This window comes from Monodon monoceros, unplaced genomic scaffold, assembly GCF_005190385.1.
Source record: "Monodon monoceros isolate NGI ecotype Baffin Bay Population unplaced genomic scaffold, NGI_Narwhal_1 Super_Scaffold_13, whole genome shotgun sequence".
Classification (NCBI taxonomy): Eukaryota; Metazoa; Chordata; class Mammalia; order Artiodactyla; family Monodontidae; genus Monodon; species Monodon monoceros.
The window spans coordinates 52,394,172-52,408,310 of record NW_021703769.1 but is presented as its reverse complement, the minus strand read 5'-3'; the positions used below and the strand labels follow the sequence as shown (position 1 = coordinate 52,408,310).

Here is a 14,139-nt window from a genome sequence, read left to right as displayed (position 1 = left end):
AAAAAAAAAAAAAAAAAAAAAAAAAAAAAGGAAGAACATTCTGACACATGCTGTAACATGGATGAACTCTGAGGACATTATGCTAAGTGGAGTAAGCCAGACACAAAGACAAACACTTTGTATAATTCCACTTATATGAGGTACTTAAAGTAGTCAAAATCATAAAAACAGAAGAATGGTGGCTGCCAGCGTCTGTGGGGAGAGGGAAATGTGGAGTTAGTGTTTAATGGGTACAGTTTCAGTTTTACAAGATGAAAAAAGTGATGGAGATGATGGTGGTGATGGTTGCATACCAATGTGAGTGTATTTAATACCACTGAACTGTGCACTTAAAGATGCTAAACTTGGACTTCCCTGGTGGCGCAGTGGTTGAGAGTCTGCCTGCCAATGCAGGGAACACGGGTTCGTGCCCCGGTCCAGGAAGATCCCACATGCCGCGGAGCAGCTGGGCCCGTGAGCCATGGCCGCTGAGCTTGCACGTCTGGAGCCTGTGCTCCGCAACGGGAGAGGCCACAATAATGGCCCCCGTACCCCAAAAAAAAAAAAAAAAAAAAGATGCTAAACTTACATTAAGTGTATTTTACCACCAAAAAAAAAAAAATTTTTTTTTCTAAAGAACACTAGTTCCAGGTAACTTTCTCTGTGTATTGCAGACATAGTCCATTCATGGGAAGCTATATAACACAAAGTAGCCTGTGAGGAAAGTCTGGCACTTAACTCTAAGAAGTAGTCACCCCTGCCAGTTGCAAATAAGAATTCTGTTCAGAACATTAAAATGTTCCCAACACGAATCTGTCTTTCAACTTCTTCTAGTAGGAGCCATTATCTCAGGAAAGGGCAGATTGAAGTGGGATGAGCATACAGCCAACTTTGAACTGAAGTGGGATAAAGAATGACAAAGACAAAACCCCACAGATAACTTCCCTCTTCTAAGGGAGACAGAGAAGCCCCCAGTCACTCAGGTGAAATCAGAGTCGAGTCCACTGGCCGGTGGCTCTCTGAGCGTGGGGCTCTGGGGCCTGGTGCAAAAGAATCACTCAGACATCTCTTTATCGCAAGAACGCTCCACCCTATGATCACACTGGCTGCTCGCGGGCCCTCACCTGGCCTGCATCCAGCCTTTGGGCCAGAGAGGTTTGACCTCAGCATCCAGAAACGCCTTCACGTAGTCCTCCCAGGATTGGGCCTTGTTCCTCTCCAGGTCATAGCTCTCCAGTTTGATCTTCACCACCTGACAGAGTAGCTCCCTGAAGAGTAGGCAGAAGTCAGAACCTTTAAACTACCCCAAATGCTTCTTCAAGGTTTCAATCATGTGCTTTCAGCAGCCCTGATTAAAGTAAATGATTCTAACCTTCATTAGAAATACGGGAACATGCTCAGACACTGGCCCCACAAACCCTCCACTGAGGCAAAGTCCCAGTTTGGGCACACCTGATTTCATCATTCCACTGGAATTTCTTCCGGGGTCCCATTATCCTCCTGCCCCCCTTTTCTTCATCTTCTTCCTCATCAGAACAAACCCGTTCTCTCTGCTCCTTGTCTTTCTCCTCTTCCAGCATCCTAGGAGGTAGAAAGAATTAGGCGGGACTCTAAGGTCACTGCAGAACTGCTTCCTTCTGCCCACCATCTCCCCCCACCCCCCAGGATTTCTAAGAAAAGGAGGTCAGAATGCTGAAGGGAGTGATGGGACACACTTACTTAGCGACCTTGGCTTGCGTGTGTGCCTGGCATTCATCCTGGTACTTGGCCATCTGTTCTGGCATTGCCCTGCCAATGGCTTCCTTAAGCTTCTGGATAGGCTCCTTCAGACGCCCCCCCTGCGGAGAGCAGGACATAAGTCTGGTTTATGCATCACTTCTTACACTGAGCACACACTATAGGAATAATCGCACGGAGGCAGCGCAGCAGCAGATGTGGCATCTATAAAGACTCCATCACCCACTCCGCTGCGCTCCGAAGCCAAGGGGCTCCACTGCAAAGTCACCCACCTGTTCACAGAGGTGAAGTTTTCGTGCGCGCTTGACCAAGGTGTCTTTGCTGCAGGGCAGGAAGGAAGCAAGGTAGGCATATACCCCAGAACGGGTCTGGCTGCTCAGCTCCCGGGTCTGCGCCTCTATGCTGAAGAACAGAGCAGAGTTACTCACCACAGCTCCTTTCGTCTGCAGGAGCCAAAAGCAGGCCAAGCCTTAACTTGCCTGTCACAGTGTAACTGAGCAGCCAGCACAACAGACCTCCAGCAGTCACCAGACCCAATAAACTTGGCTAGGTAGAGTGGGTCAAGGCTCTCAGGTCAAAGACAAGACCAAGTCAAAGGTGTCAAGAAAACAGAGCCCAAAAGAACAAGGTCTGAATTTCTGAGTTTCATAAACAAAGAAAACATAAATGCTTTCAAACTGGAAGGTAACTGAGTTACTTGGGGTCAACAGGAAATACTTTCCAGCAGATTTTCCCTTTTTTTCCATTTCTAAGTTCTGTCCCTGACTAGGTGGTCAGGGAAATCCTCAACCCTCCAGCATCCCCATCTAGATGAGCAGAACACAGTCTGTCTTCAATCCCTTGAGTTCTCTGTATCTGGCACGCTCCAAGAGACAAACCCCTCATCTGTGCTGACTCTCAGGTGCTCCCTGACCCAAGTGGCCAGTCTCCATCCTGGCCAGGCAAGGTCCTTTGCTAGAATATTTCCTAGTCTTCACAACTGTTCTTACATGTGCAAAATCCTCAGCTGTTGAGCAATAAGCTTCCTCTGCTACATGATGCAACCAGAAGAGAAGGTGGCAAAGCTGGCAAGCCAGGTACAAAGAATCTGGTTTGGATTTATACACGTCGCGTTTTTTGGGGGTTTTTTTTTTTTTGCTTTTTAATCCAATTCATATAGTGTGATGTCTCAGAGGTTCGGGTGTTTGTTAGACGGGCTACGGGATAATGAGCAATGGCCTTGGGAGCAAAAGTGAGAATAAGAGGAGAATGACCAGGTATGGTGAGGAGTGCCCCAGGAGGTCAGGGCCTTGCCTGCACCAAGCTGTCTCTTACTTTTCCCAGAGATGGGCAAGCAACGCCTTCTCCCTCCTCTCATCTCATGCTTAGCACAAAATCCTCTTCCAGCACGCCATGACTATTACAACGTTCTAATAATGTCTGCTGCCTAAGATTAGTATGGTCTACCATTTCCTAGAGACAAACATTTGATGTCCCCCGCCCCTGACCTTTTTTATTTTTGTATTTATGTATGTATGTATGTATGTATGTATGTATGTATTTTTTGGTCTTGCCTAGCGGCATGCGGGATTTTAGTTCCCCAACCAAGGATCGAACCCATGCCCTCTGCAGTAGAAGCTCAGAGCCCTAATCACTGGACTGCCAGGGAATTCCCCCCTGACCTTTTTTAAAAGAATAACAATAAATAAAAACCAATTTTTAAAAATCTCATCAGTGCTTTCCTATCCCATACATAGCTGAATTGTACTCCCAATTTCCCCCAGCCGGCTGAACCCACGCATGGTAACAGCAGATACAAAGAAACAACATACTCACTCTAAAAGGATGCCATTAATATCCTGGGTGAAGAACTTCTGTCTGCTCTCTCCCTCAGCAGCTCTGGCAGCCTGGTTCACAGTAGACAGTAACATCCGTTAGTGCACTTTCCCCGCAAGGCCCTTACACTCACCCACAGGCCTACAGAACACCTGATGATAAAATCCTCACCATGCCCTTCCCTACTCAGCCCTAATCCCAGATTAAGTTCACCTATGATCTCTGTATGCTCCAGAAGTGGTACATCCAGCTCTTTTCACATGCTGCTGAAGTATCTACGGACTGTCCCTTCTTCCCAGGACTTGAAACAACAGGCACATAAAAGAAAATCAGAGTCAAGGGAATCATGAAGCATCTGATTCAGCCAGCAAGCTAACTCCTGTGCCCAGCACTCTATCATCTAAACTGTGAGCTGGAATCTCCATACATCTACAGTACAAAACAATCTTGAACTTTAACAAACCTGCAGTATTTGAAGGTCTTTAGCAAACAAAATAATAATAATAGTAATAATAGCAACAATAATAACATGCTGCTTTAGCATTTAAGGGCTATAATTCTTTGAAAATTCATAATCTAATTAGGGTATATCATGAACTCTATTACTCAGACCACTGGAATGACTAACATACTTGACTACCCATTAACACAAGATAGAGCTGGTTGCTATACAGTGTTTTGCTTCCCGTGAGTACACAGTTAATAATGCCCTGGATGGCAAGCCTGGAGACTCCTGAAGCAACCACAGTGGGCAACAAGGACACTGAATGCACAAGTGAGGAAAGCAAACTGCAAAAGGCTGAACCAGTGGTTCTCTATTTGGCTGCACACTGGAAGTACCTGGCAGCTTTCCCCACCCTAGACCCATCACATCAGAATCTCTGGGGAATAATGTATTCCTTAAAAGAGGCCTAAGCATCAGTACTTTTTTAAAAGTAACTCTGGTGACTAGCAAGCAGAGGGTCGAGAAGCACTGACCTAAACCCAAGAGTTGCTGGTCCAAAGTCTTTAAGCAAAATAAAATTTCAGGCTTGATATATAACAATGATGGCAAACAACAACAATAAAGTGATTGTCTTAAATGAAATGATCAATCCTGATCAACCCTCTGAAACACCCACCTTCCTCTGGCCCCACTGGCCTTCCTCTCACTGCATCCTCTGGGTCCTCTCCTGACCTCTTGACTACATCCTGTCTCCTCCACTAGCTCCTTAGCTGCAGATGGGCTCCCAGGTTCTATCTAGAACCCTCTTCACCTGATAATGTCTCCCCCTCAGCTTCAGAATAACATAAACACACACAGGTCTCTCAAATCTAAACCTACTCTATACACTTTTTTCTAAGCTCTGGACCAGAACCTTAAATTACTTCTATGAATGAATGACCCTCTGGTATACAAACTTGACTTGTCCAAAACCTAACCTACTAGTTTCTGCTCTTCCTCCTCCTGTGTCCCTACTTCTAATAACAGCACTCCACCCTTCTTAAATCCTTCCACTCTTCTTTAGAACCCTTTGGTAGCCCTTCCCAAGCCTAGAATCAAACCAAAACTCCTCCACCTGGCATTTAGGGTCCTTTAGGATCTGGCCCCAGCCATCCACTCCAGCCCCTCCCACCACATACCAGGAGTATTCATTATCCAACAACTTGCCCATCCTCAGCCCTGTGCCCTGGCTTACTATAAGGCCTTCTCTCCCATGAGGCTGGCCAAGACTGCTGCCTCCAGTCCGATTCCTATGTACCCCCAAGAGCTCCTCTTTCACTTCCTCAAGTCTGGCTGTTCACCTGACCATCTAGTTGGCCATCCAAACATGACAGAGCTTATTTCATCCTGCTCTGTCCCATAGCCCGTTGTTTACATGGCTACCAGTCCATCTGTATAACAAGCTCATGGAGAAGGAGAACTGAATCTTACTCAATATATTTCCTACAGCTGCCTATCACATAATAGCTACTTAGTAAATGTCAGCTGAGTGGATGAATGAACAAACAAATGAACAGATTATCACTGAAAGAATGAAAACTCGAGGAAGAAAAGCTTAGTACCAAACAAAACTTGCAGAGGATATGCAAAACTCAAGCATGGCTAGAGGAGAGCGCAGAGGTCTGAGATAGCAGGAGGAAAGGGAAGAAAGAAAGGGCGTCACTGTAACCCATTCACTTGCCATTTCTTATACTGTCAGAGGATTTGGAATCCACTGTGGCACCTTTAATGTACTGGGATTATGACTTCAGTTTGAGAGAAAACAAAAGTGAGTCATTCTGTTGCTGTAGCTTATACACTGCTGGTTATAAGATGCAGAAGCACCTTCATGTTAATTCAGCCTAATTAACACGTATTTCAAATGCCTGTTTGTCAGAGCCATCAACAGCTCAGGTTTCCAATCAATTTTTTTTTTTTTTTTTTTTTGGCCGCACTGTTTGGCTTGTGGGATCCTGGTTCCCTGACCAGGGATTGAACCCAGGCCCTTGGCAGTGAAAGTGAAGAGTCCTAACCACTGGACCTCCAGGGCATTCCCGCCAATCAAATTTTATCTTTAGATATCAGCCATTTCAGAAGCTTTCTGGCTATAAAATTTTTTTAAGTTTTTTTTTTCCTGATGCCTTTTGAAATGTGTTTTTTTTTTTTTCTGATGTCTTTTGAATCCTGTAGACCAGTATCTCTGAGGATTTGGTTTTATACTGAAGATAATTAGTCAAGTATAAAACAAAATCCTCAGAAATAAAATTTAAAATAAATCTAATTAAAAGAGCAGTTGGATATATGATAGTCTGCCAGAAAGAAGTGACATCCCTCAACCCTAAAGACAGACACCCTTGCCCAAGGAATTGTATGAATCAGTCAATCCTAGATTAACTAGGAAATGAAGTTAAACCAAACAGCCAGATCATGCTGACTTACAATAGTTCCAACAGCCTTTTAATGAGTTCTTTTATTCATTATAAGAAGAGCCACTTGTAGCCTTTCAGCACTGAGATCACAACCTTATATACTGTACCTGTTTTTGCTGAATAGAATGAAATCTGGCATGATTTTCTTTTTTAAAAAGACCAAACAGGTTGTTATTTTTTTTCTACCTTATTCTCCTTGGATCTACGTCTCCCTGGTTTTGCAATGCAAGGGTTCTAACTGTATAGGAGGGTAAGCAGTGAGCAGGTAGAATGGTGGGTGACATGGGGGTCTCTGGTTCTTTTCTATTTTTAGTATCAGTATCATTTCCATTTTATGCTGGATTGAAGAGGACCAAAACAGAGCTGGTCATCTGTATGGAGCAGGCTGAGTAGCTGCCAAACCACATCACGACAGTAAACTGAAGGCGCAACATACCTGAACTTTTCAACAATCAAGACAAAAGACACAACCAATACATATTAAGAGAAGACAGGGGTAAGGACATCAAATCAAACCACTGGGTTCCCTGGGGCCCATAAAAATGTACAGTACAAGGAAGTAAGAAGTGGAAAATGAGCTAACATGAGAAGAAAACAGTAACAATTCTGGAGTATCCAAGGTCACCCTCTTGGAGTACCTCTTTAACATACATAAATTTTCAAATGTTTTTTTAAAAGTTTTAAGTATCACATCTAGTTAGAAGTCAAATCTAATTTCTGCTTCCAACAGCAAAAACTTTTCCCAGGGAAACTGATACATGTAAGAATAGAATCTGCTTTAAGTACAGTGGTGGACTGCAAACAGGACCACAGATTCCTCGCCTCCTAGTACATGCATTCCCCCATGGAGAGGTGGCCCCTAGTTGGTGACTTGCTTTACCAATACACTGTGGCAGAAGAGATGTGGTGCATACCACTTCTAAGGCTAGATCATGAGGGCCTTACAGCTTCCACCTTACAGCTCCCTCCTGAAATGCTGCCCTGAGACTGTCATGCCCTGAAAAAGCCCAGGATGAAAGAAGGGAGGAGAGAGAGGTCCTGCCAGCCACCATCTTTCCCGATGAACACAGCCCAGAGAGCAAATCCAGGCAGGACCAGAAGACGAACCGCTGGCCACAGTCAGGAGAAATGAGTCACTGTTTGAAGCCACCAAGTTTGGGGGTGGCGGGGTAGATTTTTAGACAGCGGTAGAAACTGATACATGTATCCTCTAGGGCCAAGATTTAAAATCTGAACAAACTATTACAAAAATAAAAGAAGAGGGTAAAAAAGAAAAAGAAGGGGAGTGAATAATAAAGTGAGAAACACATAAACACTACTAATGTTATAGTTATATACATCAAGTTTAATTTAAATTTTTAAAATGCAATGTCCAGTTCAAGATCTAGGACAGGGCTTCTTATTAAGGATCCAAATATCCATGCATGGCTTTTGAAATTATATGCATTTTTTTGTGTACATAGGCGTTTTTTCCCTGGGAGGAATCTCTGCCAGAAGACTCTCAACAGGGTCTGGGTCTAGAGCACTTGTGCACACATGCAGGAGGCTCCAAGTGCCCCAAGCGCAGGGCCCTGGTGGGAACAGAGCAGCTGGGGATCCTTTAGAGTGGCATTAAGTAACTTTCTAAATTAAGCCTTCTTTTTCATGCAACCATTAAAAGTAATGAGATCTTTATAAATAATATTTATTAAGTGAAAAAACCAGGAAATTATTCACAACTATAATTACAACTGCATAAATACATATATATAGAGGCTAGAAAAGGATATGTAAATTGAAAATAGTTTTCAGATTGGCGGGATGGTGGGTAATACCCATTTACCACTCCATTTCCCAAATTTCTTAATGCTGTTATAGGAGAAGGGGCAGGTGATGACTGAAGTATCAATTTCACATCTGAACATATTTTCAAGCCAGTATGCCTCCTGGTCACCACCTCCTCACCAGGACCCGAGCCTACCTTACCTATGGGATTCTGAACCCTGTGTCTCCACCGTGCCCAAGAGACAACTGAGACTTGGCAGTCACCAAGGAAGACAACTTGCTCACTGTCCCCCCAAGAGACTCCAGAAAGCGAGGTTTTCTCAAATCACAACCCAATGCCATTTCACGTTAAACCACTGTTTCCACTAGATTTGTCTATCTTTCCCAAGAAAATGAAATAATGAGTCTAAGTTATCAGACTAGAACACAGTCTTTGGTGGGAATAGGGACACAACCAAGAGCCATTTTTACTTTTCTCTAAAAAATGACTGGCTACTGCCACACAGATCTTACTCAGCTCACTCAACAAGGCTTTCAGAAGCTACAAAATAGTTTGATTACAAACCAGAGGATTGAAAAGAATAAGGAGTAATGTTTTTTAACATAAATTCTGAGAGAGAGCACAGGACAGTATGCTCAAACATGCCAACTATTCAGACTCAACTATTTCCACCTTAACATCCTGTTAAGATATACTCTGAATCCTGACATGGCATAATTCATTTAAATGGTTATGTTCAAACAGAATACTGAGCATGTTCTACAAGGATGAACTAGAGCTCTGAATAAGACGTTTGAATTATTTCACATGTTGTGTTCAAGTGTTTTTTGGAAGTGAGAAAATCATTTGTAGCAGTGGTTAACATTTCACCCTGCCCTAAAACACAAGGGATATTATACACAACAGAGATGCTGAATCACTGGTTTAAAACTTAAGCTATAGAATGTAAGTGCCACCGGAGTTGTGTCACAAGTCATGAGGTCCACGGTAAAACGGTATTTTAACTAAAAGTCATCATAACTAACAACCCGTGCTTGGTTTATAGTCAGAATTCATGTATCACTGAACTGTCAGTCCTTAGTGCTCTAGGGATCAATTCCCAATCACCAGGAGGAAAACAGGAGCAGTGTCTGCTATTTTCTGAAGACTGTTACTGTTTTTAACATGGGGCATGGACAGCATTTATGGTTCAGCTCCTTCTTATTTAGCACAATTTAGAATTCCTGTAATCACTACCTAACACAGGTGACGTGCAAGTCCAAGGAGCAATTAAACCCAGTGGCAACTAAGCATTGCCCCATGTCTAACATATGACGGCAAACTTCTGTGAATTTTCAAAACCTTCAGAAGATTACTAAAAAGATGGATCTCTGCCTCAGCTGCCTGCTGCCAACATTAGTGTCTATCATACAAAAGGAAAGATACTCTGACAGGCAGAAAGTAGGAAAAGAGAAAATCTCTCCAGAAGACAGTAAATTCTCAAGGAGTAAAGGAACCACGAAAGGCTGAGAAATGATGCCTGACAGGCAGAGAGTCCACTGTTCCCTCACTTGATGAGAAGAAAGCTTGGAAGAGCTGACACTGGAACTGCCCACTGACTAAGGGTTGCTCTAGGCCACGAGCTTTGAGTGATTCGGGACCAGCATCAACTGCCCAAACTACTTCCAGGAGAGCCCGGCCATTCCATGTCACCATACCTGAGCCAGCTCCTTAACGCGCTTCTCCAGGGGCGCAGGCAGGCCTTCGGGAAGGGAAGAGGGCTGCCTGAATTCCTGGTCCAGTCCCACCCCAAGGGAATCGCTTTCATCATCCATATCGCGGAAGGGGCTTCCTTCTGGAGACTCACTGAGCAGCTGCTCCAAGTCCAAATCAGTCAGCGAGTCCATGGCTGTGGCTGCCTGCAGCAAGTCGTTGTCAGAAGTGGAGCCGAAGAGCGAGAGCAAAGGGTCAGAGGCGCCCTCCAATTCCCGCAGGCCCTGAGCTTCCACCGATGAGACTGCTACGGGCTTATGCTCTTCGTCCCTCTTTCTCTGAGCCTCTTTCTCCTTCTGAAATTTCTTCAGCATCTCTTTAACGCTCAAAGCCCCAGAATACTTCTTTTTCTTCTTCTCCTTACTGGCATTGAGGGCTGTGAAGCTGCAAGCAAGGGGGAAGTCAGTTACTAAGGCTGCAGTACACCTCAAAAGGGAAATTCACAGAGGGGCTTCAGCCCTGCTCCCAGCGCAATGGTCTCCAGGAACCTCAGTCACAAGTCCACCCTGTTACTCCTCCTCCCTCCTCTTGGCATATGGAGCTCCTTCTTGCTGGGACCAAAGCTTGAGATTTAATATAGGTTAGCAAAACAGTATCACAAAATGCTACATATCCGATGGGTTTTTAAAAACCACTGCCAGGCTGAAATAAAAGGTTGCAAAAAAGGGAGGAGTAAGAAAGATATTTAAAGGGAGAAAGCAGGAGCAGCAGAGAGCAGCAGCAACTTGAAGGGCGACTGGGGTGAGACCAAGTGAGGCAAAGGAAGCAGGACCGGAGAAGACAAAGGGGGAACACAGACAGGAGAACTGGGGCAGAGGAGGGGTGCCCAAGAGAACAGGAAACATCAGCAATCATACAGTGACAGAAATAGCTGCCAACACTGACAGTGGGACAGAGAGAACTCTGATGTCTGACACACAGAGATGTGAGAGTACAGACTATGCCCACATGGCACCGTGGGAGGCATGAGGGGGAACGGAAGGCCAGGCCCTGCTGCCTCTTCTGAAGCTGTGAGGAGGAGGGCGAGTCAGCTCCCAGGTGTCCTGCCCTAACAGTTCAGACGTCATCCTAGCAAAGAAGCTGCTGCCTCTCACCCGGCTTTGGAAAACTTGGACTTTTTCGATTTCTTCTCCTTGTCATAAGTGTCATCTTTTTTCTTCTTCTTTATCTTCTCACCACCTTCCTTCAACTTCCGCTTCTGAGAATTAAAGACAAGGCACAGTTACACGGCTCCCTAACTCTGGGAGCAAGTGCACTACACAGCACCGGCCTTGCTCCGCCCAGGGTACATCCTGAGAGCTGTCTTACTTCCTTCAGGAACAAAAGCTTTCCGCTCAGTCCTTGGACCACAGACCCGCAGGTCAGGACAGCACTCCCACTGACAGTGGCTTCTGGGAAACCCGGGCCTGAGGCAACAGAGGCCATTCTGCAGCCTGAACAGCTTCTGGTTTAAAATGAGCTATGTGTGGGCCTACCTTGCATTTTAAACACACAGGCAGTGGTAGATAGCTTTCAAAATAAATTTATCATAGGGCTGACTTGTTTTCGTTGGGGTGACAGCCCTGGGAACTGAAGTCCTCTACATGTCCACAGAAGAGACACAGCAAGCTGGTGCAAACTCCCCTTACTCCACACCCTTCACTGCCCTCGTCCCCGCCCTGGGACCACCTCGACGAATGAATCCCTGCCAAGCCTGCAAGGACACAGGCATGGATACAATGACCGAGACCTCCAGGTTCACGGCACCTCGCCACAGCACACATGTGAGAAGGGAACCGCCAACCTCGGCACAGCTGGTGCCTTTCCGCCAGTGTCCTGAGTCATCCTAAACCAGCACGTATTCTGGCAAGTCACCTACTGATCTCATAAGGTCATGTAAAAAAGCACTTCTGAAATCCAAAAGCGAGCAGCGTTCTAACCTTTGGAGATTTTTTCTTCTTTTCTTTAATGAAGTCATCCTCAGATTCTGATGCTTGTCTAAACTGCAGCGTTCCCGAGTTAATGTAAAATCCTCCATACTTTGTGGTCAAAGAAGCAGGAACAAGCTCATCATACTGAAGGGGGGAAAACAAACGGTCAGCTCCAAGTTCTGTACTACAGTCCAAAGGTGCAGAGCGCGTCTTGACAGAGCAGATGTGACTATGTTTCTCTGTCACATTTCAGACAGCATGCTAAGAAATGTTTCTGGTCAATCACCAATGTCCAAGTTAGAAGGTGTTTTGGACATCTCTGATCACCATTTTCATAAAGGAAACCAAGGACCAGATCAAGGTGTCACTTCCTCTCCCTTCAGTGCAGCTCTTTCCTCGTGCTAAGGGTACATCCACTCTGACTCCACCCCCAGCCTCCAGGCGCCGTCGGTAGATGCTAGGGTGCAGTGGTTCTGGTAGTCTCAGAGGTTTCATTAAGTACTTACCGCCTCAGAGTTATCGATGAAGGAATCAGATTCATCATAACCATAACCCATATCAATCAAGTCCTGTATTCGGTCTTTTCTACGTTTCTTTCCACCCTAAAATTTAAAATTGATCACATGCTTTTTTGTACTTGTGGTAAAAACACATAACATGAGATCTACCCTTTTAACAAATTTCTAGGTCTAGGGTCACAGGGTTTTTTTTAATACACAGAATTAATTGTTGCCTTGAACCCCATCAGCTAATGACTAAAGGTTATAAAGCACTGGAACAGTCTCATACACACACACTCCAAAACCTCATTCCCTGAAGACCTTACAAAATAGGACAGATTTGTAAATGCATAGAGTGGCCTAAGACAGAAGAAAGAACTAAATGGCTTCATATGCTTTGCACCAAAACGTTTATTCTCAGGATAAATTCTAAGGGTAAAAGCCCCTTCTTATTTATTCATCCGTTTAGCTCCACACACGAGTTCCTGCCGTATGTTTTCTTATCTTAATGCATTTGTTTAATAACTTCATTCTGTTCTCTCCAAGGTCTATACTTGTTTCCACATCAGTGTTGATTAGATGATAAACCACTAAAGGAATATGGAAATGTCTGAAAACCTCTCCCATCCAACAAGGTTGTTTTGTTGACCAATAGAGAAATCTTACATATTTTTCTTCAAATTTCCGGGCAAGGGCCTCCACTTTATGCCTTTCCTTTTCTTCATCATTGAAAGGATCCGAGAGATCTTTCTTCTGTAAAGAGACCATTCCACAAAAATAGGAGTCACAAAAAAATTCCCACAATGCTATTCCTAGTGCCTGCACTGACTCAACACCTATAAACTGCATAATAAAAACAACTGTTTTTCAGAAAAGACAAGGTAGAATACATGTTACCTTCCCATAAGTGTTTACCTTAGCTGTTTAAGAAAGTGAAATTTCCATTCACGAGATTCAAGAGAACTTGACTAAATGCCTACAATCGCCCATTGCACACAGCACTAGGTCCTGTAGGGCTCCAAATATGGCAAAGGGACTTTAGTCAGAGGATGCTCAACCCATGTAGAACTGTGTTCCAATATAACTGATTTCCTTTGTAATCCTAAAAATTATTTTATGCATTTAAAAACATTATTCTAAGAAGGGGTCCATAGGCTTCACCAGACTTCCAAAGAAGTCAATGGCTCAAAAAGGTTAAGAACCCACTGAGCATAGGACAAGCTCTTGACAGCTATTCAGCTTTATTGGCTAGAAGAGTGGTATGAACTTGCACTTCCCTCAGAGCTACAAACAGTCAAACCCAAGTTCATGGCATTACTTTTCCTTGGAAGCTTATCTTGAAGGATCAATAATCTCCCTTCCCTCCCAATCTCAATACTCCCTCCAGATACTTTCATGCGGTTTTCCAAAGTTTATTTATATACCATAAACTTACTCTTACATTTTTCTTGAGAAAATTTTTCAGAGTTGGACCTTAAGCTTCCATGGTAAGGATCTTAATTTTAATAAAAAACCCCTGTACCAAATACACTTAAGACTTTGGAGTCCAAAAACACTAAAGATCAGATGCTTGTTTGAAAACAAAATTCCCCCATCTCACCCTCCCCTCTCTGCCTACTGAAACTCCACTTACCCATAAAGGATTAAACGATTTAGGACACACACGTACAATGGGACATTACAGAACATGTACGTATCATAAATGCGTGGTCTTTAAAACCGCTTGTCTGTATCTTCTAATTTTTCTACACTGATCACATGTAACCTAAGTGGTTCAAATAATTTTTAA

At 44.1% G+C, this 14,139-nt stretch overlaps 1 protein-coding gene across 2 annotated transcripts in view; it reads right to left on the bottom strand.

The window, feature by feature from the left end:
• The window catches only part of UBN1 (ubinuclein 1), a 41,302-nt gene that overhangs the window by 20,053 nt on the left and 7,110 nt on the right, over positions 1-14,139 (bottom strand). For both annotated transcript variants that reach the window (XM_029219894.1, XM_029219896.1), the window contains 10 exons: positions 13,017-13,103; positions 12,357-12,452; positions 11,860-11,994; positions 11,035-11,138; positions 9,886-10,324; positions 3,532-3,602; positions 1,989-2,118; positions 1,699-1,817; positions 1,432-1,560; positions 1,104-1,247 (listed from right to left, as the gene is read on the bottom strand). In XM_029219894.1, coding sequence (XP_029075727.1) covers positions 1,104-1,247; positions 1,432-1,560; positions 1,699-1,817; positions 1,989-2,118; positions 3,532-3,602; positions 9,886-10,324; positions 11,035-11,138; positions 11,860-11,994; positions 12,357-12,452; positions 13,017-13,103 — 1,454 coding nt within the window. The remainder of the gene's footprint in view (positions 1-1,103; positions 1,248-1,431; positions 1,561-1,698; positions 1,818-1,988; positions 2,119-3,531; positions 3,603-9,885; positions 10,325-11,034; positions 11,139-11,859; positions 11,995-12,356; positions 12,453-13,016; positions 13,104-14,139) is intronic.